The 24,232-nt window shown below is 37.0% G+C and overlaps 1 protein-coding gene across 9 annotated transcripts in view; it reads right to left on the bottom strand.

Annotated features, from left to right (window-relative positions):
- Positions 1-24,232, bottom strand: part of C2CD5 (C2 calcium dependent domain containing 5) — a 76,668-nt gene that overhangs the window by 17,036 nt on the left and 35,400 nt on the right. For all 9 annotated transcript variants that reach the window (XM_032473171.1, XM_032473168.1, XM_032473170.1 and 6 more), the window contains exons 11-20: positions 17,567-17,681; positions 14,861-14,956; positions 12,185-12,376; positions 8,552-8,738; positions 5,492-5,656; positions 3,864-4,004; positions 1,655-1,718; positions 1,225-1,286; positions 913-1,011; positions 362-451 (exon numbers count right to left, since the gene is read on the bottom strand). In XM_032473171.1, the coding sequence (XP_032329062.1) occupies positions 362-451; positions 913-1,011; positions 1,225-1,286; positions 1,655-1,718; positions 3,864-4,004; positions 5,492-5,656; positions 8,552-8,738; positions 12,185-12,376; positions 14,861-14,956; positions 17,567-17,681 (1,211 nt within the window). The remainder of the gene's footprint in view (positions 1-361; positions 452-912; positions 1,012-1,224; positions 1,287-1,654; positions 1,719-3,863; positions 4,005-5,491; positions 5,657-8,551; positions 8,739-12,184; positions 12,377-14,860; positions 14,957-17,566; positions 17,682-24,232) is intronic.

Here is a 24,232-nt window from a genome sequence, read left to right as displayed (position 1 = left end):
TAGACACTAACTGGCTAACATGCCTTTTCACACATAAGTTCAGATATTCAGACCACAGCTAAGCCCAACATGTATACCTCAACCTAGATATTCCAGAAAGAGCTCAAGAACCTTCTCTAAAAGATGGGGCCTGGAGAAACCCCACAGAAGCACACGTGTATATATGCTGGAACACACGTGTGATTCCACCTTCAGATAACCAGCGTTCACAAAAATGAATACCCAGTCTGACTCACACTAATATGTTTAAAAACACCTTGAAATAAAACAGCTTATACTTATTTAATTATGGCAAACTTACACTATTAAAACCTGTCAAAGTTAGACATCTTCTTTAATAACAGACTGACTCTTTAATTACCTGAATTAATTCATCTTCTGGGAGAGACACTGTGAAATTTACATGGCAAAGGCAGCAGGGGATCATAGACCGTAGCTTAAAATACAGGCTCTAAACAAACAGAAAATATTAGGAACATCACTTCTTTTAATTTAAACATTTATAAAAGCTGATGTTTAATGCATATTATGGCAAATGAAGTTTAAGAGATTAAAATGCTCCTGTTTTGTCTACTCTTAAATTAAGAATACATTTTTAATACTTAAGTGGACAATAAGATTTAGTCACATTTGTAAGTCATTAAAAAAAAGAAAAAAGGGTTTTTAAAATTGACACATCTGGATTTTTATCAAGCTTAAAGTTATGAAATAAAGTATATTTCTTTTAGAAGATGGTATATTAAGATGGAGAGGACAACTTTAGCATTTTACTTGACGGCAGATTAAGATTGATCAGTAAATAAAAATAACTTGGCCTGTAACTGTGTAAGGTGTTCCGCACCACATAACCCCTTTCTTAAATTTCACGATTCTCAGGAGCATCTAAAATACAGTTAGTAAGAAGATTCTTACCTTAAGCAAATTTTCACAGAGATCATTGAAGTTCTTATTGAGAGCTTGATTTGTCAGGTTGAGGCTGCTTAATCGGATTACTCTCACTGATGTGAACATCTAAACACAGGGAGACACGAGAGCATGTCATTTTATTATTTTTAACTAAATACTGTAACAGTTAATAAAATAAACAATAATAACTAATGCGATATTAAAAAAAAAAAAAGAACACTTTAATTACAACAAGGAGGCCAAAAAGAAAACACATATTAAGAAGAAACTTGCCAAAATCACATACACTGTATTTGCTTAAAATTAAGAAAGGTTTACCTGTATTTCAGATGTCCAATTATTTATACCAGGCATAATTTCTGTATTACAACTATAAAAGCCTGTCAAAATAAATTATAGTTAAAACATATGATAATATTTCATTCATTTTTGTGTTAGTAATATTTTTTAATTATTACATAAAGTTCTAACTATAAGATCCATTATTCTTTTTTCCTAAAACTCTATACCTTTGGGAAATTATAGACCATCTTAATAAATAATAAGGTAAACATAAAAAGATTAAAAATCAGTTCACCTAAGTTCTAATGTAAATATTTTTAAACTATGTGCTTTTGGAGCAGCAAAAAACATGACAGTGAAACACTTGATAAAGCCTTTAAAATAAAGTTAGTGCTATAACAATTATGAACTAAAATACTGATACGCGAAATGAGTCTCAAACTAAAGGTAATTTTTTTCTGTTCACCTGAAGGAGGTGGAACATCAGTCAGGAGAGAATGTACGTCTTCCATAGCATCTGTGTCGTCGATCTGAAAATAAAAAGATTAAAACTATCACATAAGTAGTAAATATATAATCATTTCACATCTAAAAAATTGTTTTTATTATTTATTAAAGAGAAAACATAAGGGTCAAGGACAAGCAGAGCCATGTTTTCCTAAATTAAAACACAGAACTTGAAAAAAAAGTTTCCAGTACCTGTACATTTCTCTATATTATCAATACTTATAAATATTTATACTTATAAATACTTCTAAATGAAATCTTTTACATTATAAAGTATATTGAATTTTTAAAAGCAAGCCTTTCCTGAAGCCTTTATAAGGGCATGTTTCAAAAGATTTTTTTGTTTTGTTTTGCTTCTGTTTTTGGGGGGGGTGGTGGTAATTAAGTTTCTTTATACACTTTTTAATTAATTTTTTATTTTACTTTATTTTTTAGTGGAAGTACTGGGGCTTGAACCCAGGACCTTGTGCATGCTAAGCACACAAACTCTAGTAGAGCTACACCCTCCTCCCTCAAAATATTTTCAAAGATAACATAAGCACATTACCTTTATTTGTTTAAATTAATAAAGTACAATTTAAAAAAATCTTTTGACTGAATATAGAACTGTTTTAAAATAAAATTACATAGGACTAAATTTAAAGGTACGTCTTAAAAGAGTAAGTCCAAATTCCATTTTTCCGACACAATATTCGGCTGTGAATTATAAACGGTGAACATACCCAAATGGACGTACACTGACATTCACCTGTACCCTGGGGGTGTAAGTTCTGACTCACGCCCTTGGGATTTCAAGCACTACTTTCCCCTGCACTTCACCTTAGCTGCCGAGTTGTGGCCCTACCTCAATCCACTGTCCCCCAGGTACTCCGCACGCAGATCTCAAGGGTTTTCCAACCGCAGTCCCGCCTCCCCGCCCGTCTCCTGCTGAACCCAACGCCTTCCCCTCAGCGTTCTGCCCGCACCCGAAGCACTTCTGTTCTCTGCTTAGCCTGGATCCCAGGATCAGAAACTCCAAAAACCGCTCCAGATCAAAGTTCAAGTAATGCTAAGAATCACCTGGAGGGTTTGCTAACAAACTCCTGGGCCCCGCCTTGAAATGTTCATTTACCAGGTCTGAGGGATTTGTGTATTTCTTACAAGCGCCCAGACGCTGCCGCCGCCGGCACAGCACACTGAGCAGCACGGCTCGGAGCGGTCCCCGGAAACTCCACGTCCTTAACCTGACACATTCTTTCACTAACTTCCCTTTTCCCCCCAATTCTCAGGCTGAAGAATACATGAGAAAGAGGCACGAATCCACCCAGTCTGAGTTTTCTACCAGGTAACACCCTCACCTCGGTGAAGTCTCGCGCACCCCACAGCTGACATCCTGACCACCGTCACAGGCACTGTTCTAGAATCTTCAAACCCCCAATCCCAACCCAATACAATTCCACCATCAGCTCCCTGCTTTACTGAGACCCAGGCATCTGATTTTTTTTTCTCTCAACTGACACTTAACCGGAAAACATTTCTAAGTTCCTCATTTATTTTCCTTTCCTTCAATATCAAAGGAAGATCATTTATCTCTTTCAAAGAGATTCTAATCACCCCAGAGGGGAAGGAAGTAGATCTGTGAGGGCAGAGGCTCCATAGACCAATCATGCCTCCTTTACTCTCTAGGAAAGTTCATTCTGAATGTATTTTTATCATAAAAGTTCAATTACATCTTCTGAATTCAGTAGGAAACCACTACAATCAGAATTCATAGTGCTTATATTATTACCTGTAAAATGCCATTATAATTATAGTAACATAACATATAAAGCAGGTAATAATTATAGTTAATTGTACTAAGTGGAAGAGAAGAACTTTCTTATTTAAGTTAGTCCCAGTTTACAAAAATGGCTCCGAAAGTTTAATATTTAATTTCATTTAAACCCAAACATTAATTTTCCCAGAACCATCTACATTATTGTATCAGTCATCTGCTGGCTAAACAAAAAAAGCATATTACCAAGTTCTGATATTTTCAAGCTTTTTGTAACTTCTATAATAAAATATTAGTTGATATTTATAACAGCTGTAATGGTACAAAAGCATTGCACCAATGTAGGATCTGACTGTAAAAACACATATCTCGTCTTCCAAAAACTTAAAAAAAAATTAGTCCAATACAATAATACCTCCAAAACAAACGCATCTTTTTTCCCATGTGAAAGGTCCAATTCGGCAACTTCATCAGAGCTTTCTGACTGCGATCTCAGAAGTCTTGAGCGCTGTCTCGGTTCTGGAATGGGTGACCCTATAATCTCTTCAGACATCTCCTAAAAGAAATATAATGGCTTTGTAGCATGACTGTCTTTTTCTGCTTTGGGGTTTTTTTTGGGGGGGAAACTGCAGTCTTATCTTTTTTTCTTTTTTTCAATTGAAGTATCATTGACATGTAACATATTAGTTTCAGGTGTTCAGCATGATGATTTGATAGTTGGACGTTTTAGTTTGGTTTTAAATTTTTATATTTAGTAGAAAACTACCAGGGGAGGGGGTCTGTAAAATGTATTCAAAGTCCATATTTAATTATAACTTTTGTGGCTAATTAACCTTTTACAGAGTACATAGATATTTCCTTTAATTAATAAGAGCAATCTTGATACACTAATCCATCCATACATTGTCACAGACACGGTGAGGCAATACTGACACCTAGTGTACAAAGAAGACACTACAACCAGTAGGGAACTGGCAGTCCTTCCAGCCTCAGAAGGTATTGTCTACGCAGCATTTAAAAGTCCTAATAACCAATAATTAGAGATTTATATACCCAAATAAGATTCTAATCTTTTCTATTTTACTCAGTAGGAACTTTTCAAAGCCCCAGATAGTAAAATGGAGAATATAATATATGTACACATATATATATAGATACATACATTATGCATGTATTTTGCTGTGCAACTTACTAAGCTAAATAAACTTTGACAGTTACAATAACAATCTCATTGAGGTCAGTGTATGGTGCAATCTTACATGGGTTTGTAAGCTTTTACCTATTTTATAGCCAAAGATCACAGCTGACTGGAGGTCCTAAATATCTACTGTCCACAAGGAATAAATATCAAGAGAATGTGGATATGTGAGCACAAATGCAAAAGACATAGCCTGTTGTTGGTGTAACAAAGCCATCTTTTAAAAGGATCAGGAAATTATGTTTTAAATGCTCACTGCTCGTGCATACCTTACGTTAACCTGCCCCATATAAATCTGACAGGGTGCCTATTACAGTGACTACAAAATGAGAAAGTTAAAAACTCTGTATCCTTTAACGTTTTTACCATAGATAAGCAATCTTTCTTATCACTAAAAAAAAAATTTTTAAGCCATTTATTTAGTCATCCAACAAGTATTTATTAAGAAGCTACTGCTGGGAGGGAGTGGTCTGGCCATGAGGAACAGAGCCCCGATGGAAGGTCATTCTGTTGGGAGTATCAAGCAAGAGACAAGAGCCAAAAACATGTCTCACACACAGAGACACACAGAGATAAAAGAAACAGAAAACAACAAAACAAAGAAGGGGGTAGGAAGTCCCCAGAATTGATGGGAGAGTTACAATTTTGTAAATAGGGTGGCCAGAGTTGGCCTCCCCCCCCAAAAATAAGGCATTTGAGCACGGACACAAAGGGAGGTGAAAGAATGAGTAATGAGGAGAGCAAAGCCAGGCAGTGGGGGAAAAAAATTCCTTAAGATAACTTACAAATATACTAATATCTAAACAATAACTTACGTATTCACAGTGTTGATTGATTTTACTTACCGGAGGGTTGATTTCATACAGCTCTTTATTCTTAGCAATCGTGTCGTTTATCTTCTTCTGCATGTGAGATATGTGCTGCTCGTAAGAGCCATCGTTAGGAGTCTTGCCGGCAATCTGAATACCTCCGGGCGTTGGTAAGGCTGCTAAGTACACACCTGTGGCCGACTGGTGAAAACAATGGGGCTATAATCAGAAAAAGTGCCTAAAGAATAACAGTCCTTATGTTTTCATATTCAGGGATGTGGACTTCGCCCTGCAAGAGACAGATAATCAGCACCAGTGTTTGCACAGGACATACGTGGAAGGGCCCAGAAAAACGGTGGGTGGTTCCTTCTGATGGGCACCCTGCACAGCTCGGGGACAGCAGTGAAAAGCTCATTTACTTTCCACTGTGCACCTAACTGCATTTCAAAGGTTTCCCTTATGGTTGAAAAAAAAAAAACAGCACTGAAACAACAGCTTAGGAAAAAGTGATTGAAAGTTGTTTAAAAAGTAAATTTTTTAATGAATGAGAAGTCTACCTTTAAAGTGGCAAAAGGAGAAGGGAAACTTCTACAAAGCAAGTGAAGCAGGAAGGACAGGAAACTTAGGCAAGAGCACACTCAATAAACGTGGTGGCGAGATTTGAATCTGTTTCTGACTCCAAAAACCAAGAACTTTTCACTATACCATCTTGCCTCCATAATCACCGAGAAAGAAAACTTCATACAGATTTATTTTAAATATTTAATCAAAGGACTATTAAATTCTGACTCTGTAATAGTACTAACATGCCATTAGTACTGAAAAACTACTAGGGGAAATGCAAAAAAATACACACACACACACACTCCTATGTGGATTTATGTTTATATATGCTTATATAAGCAAAGCAAAGCAAAAAAAATGTAAAAAAGCTTAAACATCAAATTGTTGACATAAAAAGAGCGGAATGGGGAAAGAGAAGATAATCCTTTAGCTCTGGATACTTGTATATTCTGAATTGTTAAAGTTGTTATTATTATTACATTAAACAAGTGCTGATTTTGTAGAAGTCCATCCTAGAAAGGTATGGTGCTCTGTGATGAAGTCTGTACCGCAGATGAAACTGACCCCCAGCTCTCCCACCTGGGTTGCTCATCTGTGCCCACGACTGCACCCACGACCCAGCTCAGAACGCCCTCTGTGCCTCATGCGGTCTTAGGGCACCATCTCTAGCACCTCCTGGACTGCATTCACTAACGAGGCAACAGCCCCAGAAGACTGATGACACAAACTCTGGAACGAGACAGGCGAGGGCTTTGAAATCGAGTTCTGGTCCATGTAACCACATCACATCACTCTGGACAAGTCTCAACCTATCGCGGCCTCCGTTCTCCCCTCTTAGAACGTGAAGATAACCCCACACTCGCTCTGGAGCGGCCGGGTGCCGGACACCCAGGACGCCCTCTTCAGAGACTCGCTATCGTGGAAGCTACTCTTGAGATTTAACTGCCCGGCTAAAACAGCACAAAGATCAAAATCTCAAACAGTTATAATTCGTGTCACTAGTGATCAAGAAGACAAAATTATTAAGAATCAGAAATGGCAGTATTTCAGGCCGGCATTGAAGGATTACACCAGGACCACAAACTGGTTTCCTGGGGCTCAACCATCATTTGATACAGTTGGCACAGCATCCTCTAACCTTCCGGATCTGAACCAAGCTCTGAGTTCCCAAGACACTCACCAATAACCACAGTTTTGCATTCAGCCCAATTACACATTTATGTTATGCCCTTGCTAAGCACACGAGTTTTCAGATGGATGAATCATAATGAACGCTTTATTCCCCAAGTTAATCTAAATATCAAATATTTTAATATGAATCAAATTATCTTATTAATCACTACAAACTCCTCTTGTTAAAAACCTGAGATTACCCAATTAGTTTATCATCATTACACAATTATCCCTTACATACAGAAATCTGCGTATTTGCTCTTAAGAACAGATGAAACAGGAAACAACTTAGCATTTTATCTGTAAATTCATACCGAGAAAAAGAATCCAAGTTCCATAAATTTCTTAAGCTTACATTTCTATGCATGTCTCAGAAAGATGGCAGAGAATACCAATTTGAGAAACGCTGGTGACACAGACAAAAATTCTGGCTGGTAAAATGTCTAGCATTTGAGAGGACTTCCATAAATATTTTGTAGGCCTCGAGTTCTCTGGGTCTCAGGCAGTTCTCACTTTCTCCCCTGACAACTTTCTAGTCAGAACTTACTTTCTGACAAGCCAAGGCAAGCATGAAGCTGAGATGAAGAGCTTTTCACTGCCTCACAATTTATTAGCACTTAAGAAGTGTATTTTATTGCACATTCTACTACTGGTCACTGGTGCTTGTGTCTCAAATGTATTGCCTTATTTTCTCCATTAAAACTGAAGACTATTTCAGGCACAGTGGTCCACTCGCTCAGGAGTGACTCCATCCCCCAGAGGACAACCGGTAACGTCTGGAGACGGTGCTGGCTGTCACACTGTGGGGAGGATGTTAGCATCTCGTGGTCAGAGGCAAGGGATGCTGAACATCCTGCAATGAACAAGACAAAGACAGCCTCCTAAAACAGAGTTATCCAGCCCCAAACGTCAACAGCGCCGAGGAGGAGAAACCCTATTTTAGCAACGTATAAACAAGAATAAAGTCCAGAACAACGATGGCCAACTTACTAAACAAGCTGTACACGGTGATTCTTAGAAATCTGACTACAGAGGTCATGATCAGAATGCAAAAATATAGTAATAACAGAAATATAAATAGATAAAACTTGTATAATAATTTATTAATTTAATTTCAAATAATAATTTTATAAATAAATATAAAAGTATTTGAAAGCCTATCACTAGATTTTTTTACTTCTATATAATGTCCCTGTAATGCTTAAGTCTTGATGCCAGTTCCTCAGGTAAGTCTATTTTATATATATATATATTTTTTTTTTTTTCTTTTCCATTTTTAAAAGACTCTTTGAATCACATGAAAGAGAATGTACCACAACTACAGGAATCACAAAACAAAACCAAGACCTCTAAACTCACCGCTAAGCCCATGAGCATGTTTTCACCCACTGAGATCTGGATTCTCAGTCCAAATAAAGCATTCATTCCTTTGAGTTTCAGCTTATTCATCAGCTGAGTGTGCACTTCATACTCCATAAATGGCAGCAGATTACTGATAGCTGTGGCATTTGCTTCTGCCTGTGCTTTCTTTTTTAAGCGACACAACCTGTTAAGGAAAACATTTCGTCAGCGGACGGTGTTGTTGGTACAACCTTAAGAAATGTCCAATTTTTTAAATTTTCTAAAAGTCCTGTTTCAATAAACAAAAAGGAGAAATCTCAAATGAAATAAACACAGATCAAAAGCACTAGAGAATATAATTTTAAATCTTAGGTTTCATAATTCCATGTGATCATATGATGGGCGGATAGCAGAAGGAAAAAGCTAATTTACTCATTTAAAGAATAAAAACCTTAACTTGAGTATCTACCGTGTGCCAGATACTGTTCCAGTTGGTGAGCACTGATCGATGAATAAAACACAAAGTCCCTGCTCATGCTTATATTTCAGTGGACGTGGGGAAGGAACAAACAAAGCAACAAGGCGACCACAGATAATGCTTAAGAATCACGTGTGCGCAGAAAATAAATCAGGTGAAGAAAGTGACAATAACCATACAGGCTTCACAGCAGAGGCGACAACTGGGCTGAGATTGTAAAGACACGATGGAACTGGAAGAGCCAGACAGAGACGATGACAGAATGGAGCTGGCAGAATGGAGTCGAAGAACCAAAGGAGATGACTGTAGCTCAGGTGAGGGGAGCAGAGGTGAGCGCAGCACAGGTGAGGTGCAGGTAAGCAGAGGTGGGATCACCTTAGGGGTTTATGGGTCATGGTAAGGAGTTCGATTTTATTCTACCAGCAATGGGAACACCCAGCTAGGTTTTTAAGTAGTAATATGATGAAAAGGAAACTTAAGGACATCACTTACACTGCTACACCGAGAATGGAGTAAAGATGAGAGAACTGACGTGGGGATGGTAGACAAGAGGCTATTTAGGCTGTGAGACAGTGAGCCTGGACTGAAAAGGCAGCAGTGAAGATGAAGGAAAGACTCCCAAACTGGCAAGTCAGGCTATTTAGGCCAGGAGTTCTCAAACTTTAGCTTGCATCAGAATCACTGGGAGGGCTTGTTAAAAAATAATTACTGGGCTCCATCCGCAGTTTCTGATTTAGCAGTTCTGGCACAGAGCCTGAGATTTTGCGTTTCTGCACATTCCCCCAAGGACAGTGATGCTACTGGTCGAGGGCACACTCTGAGGACTGCTGCTGAAGACTAATCCCCTCCTCCCTGAAACCAAAAAAGCTGGGTAAATTATGTATTTTTAAAAGTCTTCTTAAAAGCATCACAGGACCAGGGCAAGGGGAAGTGTAGGGTATAACTATAAGGAGGCAGCACAGGGAAGTTCTTCTGTGGTGGTGGAACCGTTCTGTATCTTGAATGTGGTGGCGGTTTACACAAATCTACTTGTGGGATAAAACTGCACAGATCTATACATTTATACACAAATACAGAAATGAATGCAAGTCTGAAAAACGGAAAAACTGAATAAGGTCTGTGGCATAGTTAACAGCAGCATAACAATGTCAACTTCCCAGCTGGTACTCAACTACAGCTGAATCAGATGTCACCAATGGGGGGAGCTAGTTGAAGGGGACGAAGGACCCTGTACAATCTCTGCAACTTCCTGTGAGTCAAAGCAAATAAAATGCAATGAACCATAACCAGCAGAAACAACAGAAGACAAAGAAATTTTAGATACTGAAATGATCAGTTACAGAATCAGTCACAGACTATAGTATGTGATATTAAAGAAAAGAAAAGCTTCCAGAAAAAATAGACTATCAAAAATTAAAAACCCCAATTATTAGGCTTAATAGCATATTAAAGACAACAGAAAGGAGAATTAAAGAACTGAAAGATAAATAAGAAAATATCCAAAATACAGCATAAAGAAACCAAAAGATAAAAAATACAAAGGAGTAACAGACATAGAGGAGGCGGTGAAAAAGTCTAACGTACTTTCAATTGGAGTATCAAGAAGAGGGAAGAGTTGAAACATAGAAGAACTAATCTAAATTTTTTCTAAAATACATGAAAGACACCAATCTACAGATTCAAGCAGCTCAATGTGTAACAATTAGGATGAAGGGAACTGCATGCCTAACACTTCACAGGGTCACAGGAACCTGCAGAAAACCAAAGACAAATGGAACCGTTCACGTGCAGCCTGGGGAAAACAAAACAGGCAAAACCCTCACAGGAACAACAGTCAAACAGGCTGTTTCTCAACAGTCACAATGAAATCTAGAAGGCAGTGGAAGGGTATCTTTGCTGTGTTGAAAGAAAATAACTGCCAGCCCAAAATATCTTTTAAAGATAAAACAGACACATTTTCACACGACCAAAAATAGACAGTTCACCACCAGCAGACCCACCAAAAACATACTTGAGATAGCTCAGGCAATAGAAAAACTACAAGTGCTAAATGGAGGTCTATGGTGAAAGAGGGAATGAAAGCAAAAGCAAATGGATTAGAAATATATTTTAGAGGAGAATGCAACACGCCTTTGTAACAACTTTGATGTGGGGAGGTTAGGAAAGAGGACACTGTCTGAGAATACCATATTTGGAATGAAGAACTGGATGGAGCGAGGTCTCATTTCTTAAAATAGAAAAGGCTAATATGAAAGAAGTGGAAAAAAATCAGCAGTTCAATTTGGAACAAGTATGAGATGCCATGAAAATGGGGTGTGAAGTAGACAGGGAAGTGTATGGGCCTGAAATGCAGAAGCAAGCTCTGGACTAGAGCCATAAATTTGGCAGTTGTAGACTTACAGACAGCACACAGACTTAGAGGAGTCGATGAAGTCAACTAGCTTCGAGAAGAGGGTCCAAACCCATGGCTCTCAAGGATTGAGAAATGAGGAGGCACCAGGGAGGCACCAGCAAGGAGACTGGAAACTATACATACAGGTAGGCAGAAAGAGGAGGCGTGGCAAAGTGAAGTCAAAGGGGTTTCAAGAAGGAGAAGATGATCAGCTGTGGGATTACTGATGAGATGCCAAGTAAAAAGAGGACAGATGTGCTCACTGGATTTGGTAACCTGGCAGCCATCAGTAACCTGGATAGTCACAGCTGTTTCCTGTGTGCCTACCACAGTTTAGCATTTCCTACTCCAGGACACTTTAAAAGGAACTCCTCATAGCTAGGTGTAGTTGTAAAAGAAACACTTCAGTGTACCGTTTTTTAAATGGAAAAAAAAATTAAATTTTCCAAATGTGTTACATATTTAATGTTGTTAAAGCATCCTGAATCACATCCTTAGCCTGTAATGGGTTAATTAACAATTCTCATAATGATGAACACTTGTACAGAATTTCAATGTTTAAAATTGTTTTTGCATAAAAAACTTAAGAGTTTCATAAAGAGGTTTTTTTTCCCTCCCAATTTTCCATACAGGAAAATACAAGGTTTGGACAGAGCTGCCTAGCCTGTCTGAGCAGTAACACACAGGTAGGAAACAGCAGAGTAGATATCTGAAAATAGGTCCATTTGACTCCATACCCCATTCTCCCTCAAGAATCCCAAATATTGTCTCTAAAAAGTACCTTGCTTGAATGAGACAACCTTTTCCTATAACCGTCGCATCCACTGGCAGGTCTATGGTTGTAAAGAGAACATCGGGAACTTTTTGTTTCCTGCAGTTGTAGCAATGGGTGAGATGAGCTGGAAATGGCATATTCAGTTCATCATATGGTATATGGCAAAATCCACAGCCTGCAGGCAAATTTTCTTCTAGCCTATATAAATAAGGTAAGAAAAAAAAAAGCATCCTTGAAAATTGTACACATTTTTTCAGAAATATATGTTATATATACAGTACTTGCATACAAGCTACACCACAACTTCCACCACGGTAGGTACCACTATGACCGGTAAGAAATGACCACCAAATCAGAACCATACACTTCGCTATGAAAGAAAAAGCTTATATAAATAGAAAGTCATTTTGCATCAATTTTTATGTCTGATGACTTAAAACCTGACAAAACCCATGATTATCCCGAAGGTTTTCAGCATAAAAACAAATGGCTAGACCGTAAGGCTGACATCTTCCTACTGTCTGACAAATAGGACTCAAATACAATCACACAAAAAAATTCTAAAAGGAAAAAAAAGTGTTTTTTAACCAGACAACCTAACAATATGAAAAACATTACCATTAAAACCAATCTATTTAAGAAGAAAAAAGTAAGTTAAAGACAGGCATAAAATAAGCTACAAGGATGTGCTGTACAACACGGAGAATGTAGCCAATATTTTATAAGAACTATAAATGGAGCACAGCCTTTAAAAACTGTGAATCAGTAGGTCGCATACCTGTAACTTACATAATATTACACAGCTTCTATACTTCAATAAAAAAACAGGCATCCTCTAAGTTTCTAAGTTACTCCCAGACAGAACTCCTTTCTTGTTGAGATGGTATTCTGGCCTATTAGAAGTCAAAGGGCCATCGGACAGATCTGGGGAGCTGTGTGACCCCGACCAAGCCATTTAACCTCTCAGAGCCTTTTCCATCCTAGAACAACAATATGTATCTCTATAGAAAGGTTCTTTTTTTTTTTTTTTTGAAGATTAAGTAAGAAAACTAGCCAAACACACACCCCCTGCAATATACTGCACGGCAGAGAGCAACAAAAACTAGTTCCACTCGGCCTAAAACCAACCTGAGACAAGTATGCAACGTGCTTAGTCACATTAGGTACTAACTAAGTAGCAGACCTCAGATTTTAATGCCACTTTGTTTGAATCCAAAGCCCCTATGTTCCAAGAGGGTACAAAAAGATGAAAACTGGGACCATTTTTAACTAAAAGCCTGACAGAAATTCAAACAAAAGTCGTATAACATAAGGCATAAAAAAATAAAAGTATTAAAATTTATGAAAGCATTTGAAATAGGGAAGGTACAAAAGGGACTCTCTCCAAATACTGATATCATAGGGAATTTTTTCTTCCTTCTACTTTCCTATATTTTTCAGTTTCTCTAGTAAGCACCAATCATTTCATAACAGAAAAGAAAAAGTTTCCTTTTTTACAAACAGGGATGGTATCTGTTGCATCAGCCTGCCACTTAAGAGAATTCACTGTGTCCATCCAAGCCACAGTACCAGAACAAGCAAGCGGCACGGGAAAAGTCACTTGTTAAATGAGGCTTCTATCTCCTGAAGAATGAAATCTACCGACATTTGTGACCACCAAATGGCAGCAGTGGGACAACTTACTGGCAAAGTCAGTTTTCTCAACAGAATACTCCAGTTGCTTAATAGACTTCAAAATTTCCCACCTTCATCTCCCTAATTACTATGACTTTTAATGCCCTGAAATATACTACAGTCGACATCCGTTTTTAACACTGACAAAAGAAGAAACTGACCGGGTCTTCTGTCTGCCTGCCAGAGCTAGCATATTTTTCTTTGCTAGATAGAGATTTGCAAATTTATACTAAATTTGATCACATGCAGGTTTTTTTTTTTGCTTTCTTCCTTAATACACACTAATACATAATACTAGGAGGAAAAAAGCAGATAATGCACACTGAAGTAAAGAGTATTTAAAATTTATATTATTTGGGTAAATTCTACCACCAGACTGATAGTTTTCTGTACATAAATTTGATCATTTTATCCTTTTATGGAAAGTGCTTATGACATTTATAGAAAGTAACATTAAAGGGACAATTATCAAATAAACCAAAAAGTAATCTCACTTTACCTAATGCTTTCACTTTTACTTTCTCTTTCACACATATTAAAGTTATATTTCACTTTCCATGAAGCTTTTTATACATAATTTTCATACAACATAGTGTTTTGATTGTTTTGTAAATTAAGAATTTTCTTTAAGAAAATTGTTTCATAACCTTTTTTTCTGTTTTGGAGGTAAGAGAAAGGAAAAGGAAAGGAAGAGAAAAACCAAATCAGAAAAATTATTTCTGCATTGTAGCAAGCAAAACAATGTATGCCTGTAACTCTTCAACTGGTAATCACATGGGTCACTTATCAAGATACTAGAAATAATAGTGTGTATCATGCAGTGCAGAACCCAATACGTCTCTGTTGCTACAGATGAGGTAAAAATCAGTAAAGTGCCTGGTCCTGATTTCTACGCTGCACCCCTAAAACCCGCCCTCACAGAGAAGAACCGTCCCAGCTCTGAGAGGAAGACAGTCAGTCCCTCTCTTCTCCACCCTTAAGGAAAACAAGCCAGGCTGTCATGACAACCTCTGTTCCAAACAGCCCTCCACGGTGCCATCCTGCAGAAATCTAGGGTTCAGTACAGCTGCCGTGCCGGACGCGGATAAAATACAGACCTCTTCACTATAAAAGAAGAAAACATAACACGTTAACATTTTCAGGCAATCTAACTTTGGAAAATGTTCAATATCAAAGTGATCACAATTAGACTCTACTAAATACTAATATCACAGGATTACCTCCTAAACCTAGGATAGAAAATAGAAGTAATGTTGTTAAAACGGAGAGGGTAAGAGTTCTTTATTTATAGAAGATGAAGTATATTAATAACAATTGATTCCTTTAAAATATGGTAAAGCTGAAAAAGACTAGAATGTTTCAAAATAAAAGTAGAAATAAAATATATTGCTGAATCCAGCAACAGCCCATTAAGCTGTATCAAAACACTCTTTAAATGCATATTCAATTTTATTGAAATTATTCTAAAAGCCCAACTACATAAGTATCTACATTGCTACAGCTTCATTTAAACTTAGTAATAAAAAGATACATATCTGAAGCAAATAATATCTAAAACATACTAAACAGAGCTTAAGCTACATCATTATATGTATCACAAAAATTGATTTTCAAAAGAATCCTTTGTTGCATATCACCCAACTTGAAAGCCAAAAAATTAACCTACACAATTATTGAATGAGATCATCCAAAGCTAATGAGAAAAGGAGCAGCCTGGGGACACAACACCGGAAACCAAGCATAAATAGACCAGGAGAGAGGACATTAAAGAAATGGTCACTTGATCTGTGAGAGGCCAGGCTTACAACATTTAAGTGGGAACTGAGAACATCGGAAAAATAACAGAGCCACTGAAGTCACTGCATCAAGGAGCTACAGGAGCAGGTGAGCATCTCAATGAATTTAATCCAGTAAGAGTAAGTAGGATGGGTCAGAACAGAGAAAAAAAAAATTAGTGAAGACAGGATTTAAATACAAAGATTTCTTGAGGTCTAGAGGGAAAAGAGAAGCTTGTTCCAGATGAATCCAAACTTCTAATTATTCATTGGATGCATTTCTGTAGACGCCTGCCTCTGTGATTTCTCTCCAGTCATTGTACATGTGCTATTCATTTGGCCTTGAACACTCTCCCTGTACCTTTTCTGTTCATTTATATATTTCATACTCATCTCTCGAGATTCAGTTCAAGCTTCAGTTACATCATTAACACTTTCTTCCAATCCTACGTCTAACCTCCAGCCCTCTGGAATCCTAAAGCATCCTGGGATATCTCTATCCATAAAATATATTATACTTGTCAAAATTCTCCAGAAGACTGTGAATCTGATGGCAAGAACTATGTCTTTTATAACCATATCCCAAAGACCTGAAGGCTGTATGACACTAAATCCATCAATGAGGCAAGACTACCCACTGGGGCATAGGGCAGGATAAGCATAGCATAGCTAGGAGTTTAACAAGAGCAGAACAGCTACAATGGGAACAGGGAGTTCCGGACTATCACACGTGGTGTGCAAAGGAAAAGAAGGGGTGGGTGCTCAGAAGGTGGAATGGCGTAGCTCTGCAACACCCTCATTTACTACAGTCTAATCGTGCTTCTCCAACAAAAGTGATCGCCAGAACCGCAAGGGAGTGATGCACACAAGAGGCAGCAGTAAGAACTGTCCAACAGAAGCTGGAAAAGACAGCCAACGGTCAAACCATTTCTAGGGGGTATCTTTTATAAAACTTTTGAAGAAATGGAAAGGAGGGTTCAAAGACAGCAGACAGCAAGTAAAGTCAGAACCTGAGAAAGGAACTGGGAAAACTCTTGGTGAAAGTAACGGTCAAAACAAACCAGATGTAAATGAGCAAATGGGATGGGTGGAAAAACATCAAGTTGCGATCCAAGAGTGAAATTTTACGGCTCCAAATTTTTAAAGAGGAACAGTTTCGAGCCATAATGAGGTCCAAAATAAGGCTGAAAGTCAAGTGAGGGCAGAGGACTTCAGAATGAGAAAGGACAAAGTTAGGCTGTGAGAAGGGAGATGTTCGTGTTTAGCTGGAGGAGATGGGCAGAGTAGTAATTAAGAAAGGCAGGAGAAAGTTTTGGAGGTAGAAAATTCTGAACTGTGGAATGGCATGGACTTTTTAAGGAGGAGAGGTTGTCCAAATGAAAAGTAGGAGTAAAAGGAATTGAGAACTAAGAGTATGGCAGGCCCCCTCCTAACCGGATGGAGTTAGGAAGGATGATTCGTTGGCAGGAAAGTTCAGTTACAGTCAGTAAAAGAAGACAGAAAGAGTTTACACATGAACTCTAAAGACACGTGGCCATTCATTTACAACAGATCAAGTGTTCCAAAATCCCAGAGGAAGGAGTTAGTGGAGTCACCAACTGGAGTAAAGTAGGCCTGGAGTTAATATCTGCTATGTGCCAGTATTATATTCTCATTTAATCCCTCAAGAACCTTAATTGATGGGTGGTTATTCTCTCCAGCACAACATATAAACTGGGGCTCAGAAGAGTAGAGTAACTTTCTCAAAGTTTCACATTAATTAAATAGCAAAAATGGCAGATGAACCTCAGTCCGACGTACTCTAAAAAAAAAAAAAAAAAAAGCTCCTGGATCACTCCACTATTCTTCTTTCCTCTACATTTGCATAAAGCTCTTCCCCTTTCAGATGACAATCTGTAAATTACACCATCTAGAAAATCAAGTCGTTATTATCATTTACCAGATGCTAGTTGATTCACTGTAGCCCACTACAGCATGACAGCCTAACGCTTTGGCATGTGACTTTATTTCTTGTCTGATTTCTGCCCACCACGCGTCTCGAGTTTCTGGTTCATCTGAAAAATAAATTTTAAATCAGTTCACTACTCAATAGCACATTGTCTACTGGAACAAGAAATGTTCAAAATAAGCAGACTCTGGAAGGCAAAGAAGTACTGTTCTATAGCAGCTTTGAAATCTTCACATCTTTAAAATGCTACTTCTCAAAAGGCTTATGGACACTTTAATTTGATGCTACTGCTCAAAAAGTTTAACATTTTAAACTTGATTGCTAGAAAATAAACCACCTAGTTCTCTTTGCTTTATTACTTTAAGGGGCATCTACAGGAGTTTATTTTACTAGATACAACTTAAAAAGTAGACCCAGAGTTTCCAGATTCTAATCTTAAACTACAAGGACATCTCATGTCTCACCTCACTGAGTGAACACCTTATGAGTCATATCCATAAATGTAATTTAAATTCTGATTTCACTTCCTGGTATCTATTTTTTTTTTATAACACACTATATTCTGGGTTCTTTCCAAGGCAAAGATTTGTCAATGCTAAAAAAGAGAAAGCCATCTGTAGCCAACCTTCTAAAGAGATGTGGGTCCTAAAGCAAAGTGACAAGAAATAAGGGGACTGGCCAATGCAAAATAAAGAAAGCAAATACATTTAAAAGATTAATACAAAGAATCTGGTTAACGTATACTAGGACAAATTCCAGACAGAACACTGTAACTCCATACATGGCTCTGTCATTAAGAAAGTGCCTTTGGATCACAGAACTGCACTTTACAATCGCAGAGAAGCCCAATACTGCTTGGAACGGAGCATCATAAATGGAACATCTGTCACACATACTTCCTAATCGCTTGTATTTAGCTGCAAACTACTGGTGAGCAGCAGCTGCATGTACAGTAACTTTTTATGTGCAAAGATGTTAAAAACGGAAACAGTCTATAATCAGCATATTCTAATGTGTTTCTTTTTGTGGCCAATTCCGTTTGGGAACAATTTGAAACAGAAAAATCTTCATCAACTCTAAACAAGATGCTAAGCTCCTGTTGTAAATTTTCCACATAAAAGGCACTATTAAAACTGAAAACCAAACAACCCAAAAGCCTCCTTTTTTTGAATCTCAGGACACAGGCAGGTTTCAAATATGTTTTTTTAAAAATAAGGAAAACAAGTAGAATCATACTCACTAGTAAAATACTGAAGACAGCAAGGTACGAAAGGTTAAAAGGCTTGTTATAGCTCACATTCCTAGGATGTGATTTTGTTTCCTCCACGGGGAGGAAACCAGCAAAAGGGAGAAATGAGGAGATAAAAGCCAGGACTGACAAATGAGGCCAGCAGTTCCTGATTTAAAGTTCTGGATCCAAACAGACTACCTTAAGACTTCCTTTCAGAAGAAAAGAAAGCAATGCAAACTCCAGGAAACTGGAGAAAAGATCAAAGTATGAGATAAAATAAAGAAGGGAAAGAAATAGGACATATTACAATAGGGTATTAACATCAATATTATGAATTGAGATGTGTGAGGGAATTCGGTGGTCCTATTTTGCACATACACCATTACGTTAGAGAATTTCTTTCTAATTCTAACTGAAATGTAGACATTAACAGCACAAATACACTTTCAAATCCATTCTCTCTTTTTAAGACATACATGTTTCCAGACCAATTTGGACATCGACTTAACATCATCCTTTCCTAATAGGGAATTTCTATATCACAGGACAAACTATTATTCAAGTAGTTGCTCAATCCATCAAATTATTTATGACTCTCTAAAAATAGATACCACAAATAATAAGAGAAATATACTTCCTGAAAAGCTACGTAAAATAAAAAGTCTAACTTTTCTTAACTGTAATAGAACCTGCTATTTATTTTTTAAACCATTCCAGAAGTTTAAAATATTGTTTGCTAAGCCACATAATTGTATACTACATTTTTATAAAAATAGATCTTCTCGTATTAGGTTTGCCTACATCTTACTATGAGCAACCCATGATAGCTTTTTTGTTTTAAAAATGAATTTTACGGGAAGTAGTCTGCAGTATTTTTTTTAATTAATGAAAAACAGAGGAAGCTACTGATATTAAGTTCAAGATCGATTTATTTAGAAAGGTCAGCATGCCTAAATGGAAAAGTATGTAATAAAAATTACTATGAGATACATGTAACCACAAAGAATACAAAGTTTATTTACATCAAACTTACCTTGGTATAACACATAAAATAATCAGATAATTAAACCAAACACTATGAAAGAATAAGTGGCTGATTTGAAGAAAGAAACAAAACAAACAGCTGAACGCAGCGCCAAGTGGAGCATTCGTATTCTTCTGACAAGTTCACAAGCAGCTTTTATTTTGACACATGAGCCACACAGTTGCACATAGGGAAGCCATTGTTGTGTTTAACAAAGTATTTACAAGTTTAATAAAAGCTCAAGAGTTAACATCACAGGGGGTTGCTAAGGAAGCAAATGGCATATGTCCACACTCCAAAGAATTTCTTAAGTTTGGTTTTTGGCTAAAGCAAAAGCTCAAAGAACGAAGGGTTTTGCGAAGCAGATTCAGCAGACAGGAGCCAGAAACAGTGGGTATTTTGGCGCATGCTTGGATCAGGTGACAGTACAGACTGAAAACTATGGCAGCTCACTGAAATGGTTACAGAAAGTAATGGCCCTAGATTCTAGGTGGAAGCAAGGCAAGCATACAGTAGGAGCACTTCATCACAAACTAGCCATTGGATTAACAATAGTTACCTACAACTGTAAGCAAGAAGCCAAAGGATGAGTTTTTTTGGCTATTAAATTTAGGGGTTGTTTAATTAAGATAAATCAATTTATTTAATATTACAGGAAAACTAAATTTATCTTCAAAGCTTATATTATACTTATGCCAGAGATGAGCCAGAGAATATTCAAGCAGTAATTATGATTCAGCCTAATTTATGGTCGCTGAAAATTCAGGAATGTCATAGCATTTGATCTCTATTAATGGAATTTTTAAAGCTTAAAAACTGCTAATTACACTTCTTATAGGAAATGCATTAGTAAATTTGAATTGTTTTATTCACCCTACAAAAGTAAAATCTGAGGATTTACCACACTTACATAAAATGCAGAACAAGGAGTCTGGCTTAAAAACTGACTGGCAACTTTACAAGCCGTATATGAAACTGGATACAACTTGGTCACTTGAAGGATATACAGCTAAGATGTGAGGCTGCCAAAAAACATTTCAGAGATGTCAGGAAAAAATATCTTCCCTTTGAATACCACGCTCCTCCCAATAATCTACAGAATTATTTATAATTATAAAAAGATACCATTTGGGGAGATGATAACATTAATTATACAAGTTAGAGTTCATACTATTTTATGTTTTTCTTCTTTGGGTCAAAACTCATAGATAATATCAGAAATCTTTTAATATATCCTTTTAATTGTAAGTATGAACTGAGTTCTAGATCAATATCTCACTGATGCCTCTTTTAGGGGTAATGGCCTTCTCACTTGGGTTGACATCACAATTAACTCATTTTTCTATTGTTAGGTTTTTAGCGCATAGCCATAGTTTGATATCTTGCCATCTTTTTAGCATTTTATCTTGTTTTTGAAGTACAGGTGACACTAACAGAGATTCCTCAAATGACAGTAATAGTTTACATCTCAAAAAAATAAAGAACTGAACACTCAACCTAATATGTGTTCATAAAACTCAACCCCTTTGAGGTTTTAGAAATTATACATTTGCAACTAAGAAACACTGACTCCCTAAACTGTTAAATTTAGTTCTATTTTTATTCAGCTCTAGAAGAGAGTAACTCAGCCCTCAGGAATCTTTTAACCTACTTAAAAGAAAAAAAGGAGGAAACAGTTATTCAATCTAATTTTTAAATAAACAAGAAAAAGTGTTAGGTAGGATTTTTAATACAATGACAGTCTATCTTGTTAATGTACAGCCTAAAAAGCTACATTCTCAAATACCTAAAAGTAATATTCCAACCTAAAACAACCTTTTGAAGAAGATCAATTTCCCCTAACGAAACAGAAATTGGAAAGTTCAGACTCAAGGGAGTATACACCTTCAAATTGGGTTCTAGGACCAGACTAAGAAGAATCTCACTACAGAAGAGGTGACTGTGCAGATTCAGAGCAAATTATCAAGACGTAATCGGAATATTAGGATGCTAGCTGGGATATGATCCATTTTGAACCAAGCTAGAGTCTTCACTGTTTGTTAAAAAACAAAGTCAAATATGTAATCTACTCCTTAACTGTGAAATTTCACTCTTCATATATATAATGTAACTGTAACTGGAGACCAGTTTACATTATTCTGTATAGAGAGAAAATGATCTATTACATTTACAATATACTATAATAATGTAATGGAATATCCAGTTACATTTTACAGATAAATATATAAAGAGTGAAATTTCACAATTAAGGAGATTAAATATCTGACTTTTTTTACAGACAGTAAAGAATGGATAGTAATGAATATCCAGTTACATTATGTATAGAAGGAAAATTATATATTATATTTATACGTCACATTACATATAAAGAAAAGCTCACATATCATACATGCTATATTTATGCCTTAGTGAATTCTATGTAGCGACTTCCTGAAAACCTTATTTAAATACTAAAAACCAAAAGCTGCTTAATTACTTCAGGTTCAGTTTGCACATTTCCTCATTGCTGCCTCTCAGATGTACAAAAATAACTGCTGAGACCATTAGCAGAATTCGAGTTCCAAGAAAGCCTATCTCCATGTAACTAACACACACACACACACACACACACACACACACACACACAGCAAAACAACGTAAGAGATAGCCTAGACTGGGTATGTGAACAGGATGTTTGCCTGGCTGAAAATTGTGTTCCCAGCCTCTAACACTGTGCTCAAGCCATGGCAGGCACTCCACACCCACTGGAAAAAGTCTGGATGATCACACTGATATGTATATTCTATAAATATTCCCTTACACATCAGCTGGCTCACATTTTTGTTAAAATTAAATATTTTAAAGAAATACTTAATACTTTTTTTAGGTTTTTAACTATTAATTTTTGCCCCCCAACTAAAGTAAAATTTCTAAACAACTACAATTCTGAAAACTAACAAAAAGGAATAACATCTTCTAAATTCAGACCACTAATCTAAAGCTTCCATTATCACTAGCAAAAGTTCACTTATTTTAAGGTTGAGACAACCTTAAGGCTAATATGTCTTAAAATCTACAATCTGTCCAAAACATTAAAAAAGAAAAAAAGCCTTCTAGAATCTTCCCAAAAAGAAAAGTTATCTAGTTACATCTTGTTTTACTAATTCAAGATATAAAACATTCACTCTTAAAAATACTGTCTAAGTTTGTACGTTATTTCAAACTAGTACTTTTTAAACCACGTTGTATCACTACTTTACATTTCCTCTTGTCACTTCCCCCCAAAATATCTAAGCTGACATACAAGAAAGAATAACAGACTTTCCTCAACTCACTGAGACTATTACTAATTAAAAAATATGTGTGTGAGCTATTCAGAAATGCTGTTAGTGGTGAACTCAGAAGAAAAACAGGACAACAGCCATTTGAGAGACAATGACCTAGGACCATTAAAATTTACTCTTAAAATTCACAACTCAACTTTCAAATAGACTTGAGTTTCCAAAAGATGGGCCTCACTTGCTCCCTGGGATTTCAGACTTGCAGATGTGCAGGATAATCATAAGCTATCTTCCTCTCTCAGCTGAAAGTTGCCAAGAGCCTGTTTCACTTGCCACGTTCTATCAGTTACCAAGTCCTGCTGGTTTCATAGTCATAAATATTTTGTAAGTTTACGGTTAAGAGCATTAGCCCTGAAGCCAACGCAGTAAGGTTCACACTGTGGCTCAGCCATTTGCTTCTTACCTTGGGAAAACCACTACATTTCATACTGTTCATCTCTAGAACAGGAATAGTGCCTATCTCAGGGCTGTGTTTTGAGGATTAAACGAGGTACTACCGCAAAGCAGATCCAAGAGTATGTAGCACACAGTAAGTGCTTTATAAGCCGTCAGCCCTCCTATCCCCACCAAATCCTACGGCACTTATCTGGCCAGGACCACCGCAGTCTACCAAGCAGTCTCCCTGTCTCTAGTCTTGCTGTCTTTAAATCCATTCGCCGTCCTATAGTCAATGATTTAACGTAAATGTGATCATGGGCTACACTGTCTTACTCCTGTGCACCTCCTGGTCCTGCTATGTCACGCACACAAGTTTTTAAGTGCTATGTCCTCCTTCCAAGCAGCAAGATTCATCTTGTCTTTCTCACAGTCTGTTGACACATCAGAAAAATAAGAAACAAGATAAGAAAAAGTAATCATTTAAAAATAAATCCTTAGATACTGAGTTTCCTTATTCCTCCTCTATAAAAATATTTTCTATCACTGTAGTTAACACAAACTAAAACAACAAAGCAGGAGGAAAGGGGATAGAAAAAAAAAAAAGCCAAGCTAACCAAGACATCTTGTGTTCAATGGCAAACAACCCAAAGCAAGTATGAAGCAACTATGCAAACATCATCAAACGAGCAACGACTAGTATACTG

This window comes from Camelus ferus, chromosome 34, assembly GCF_009834535.1.
Source record: "Camelus ferus isolate YT-003-E chromosome 34, BCGSAC_Cfer_1.0, whole genome shotgun sequence".
NCBI lineage: Eukaryota > Metazoa > Chordata > Mammalia > Artiodactyla > Camelidae > Camelus > Camelus ferus.
This window is presented reverse-complemented; position numbering and strand designations above follow the sequence as displayed.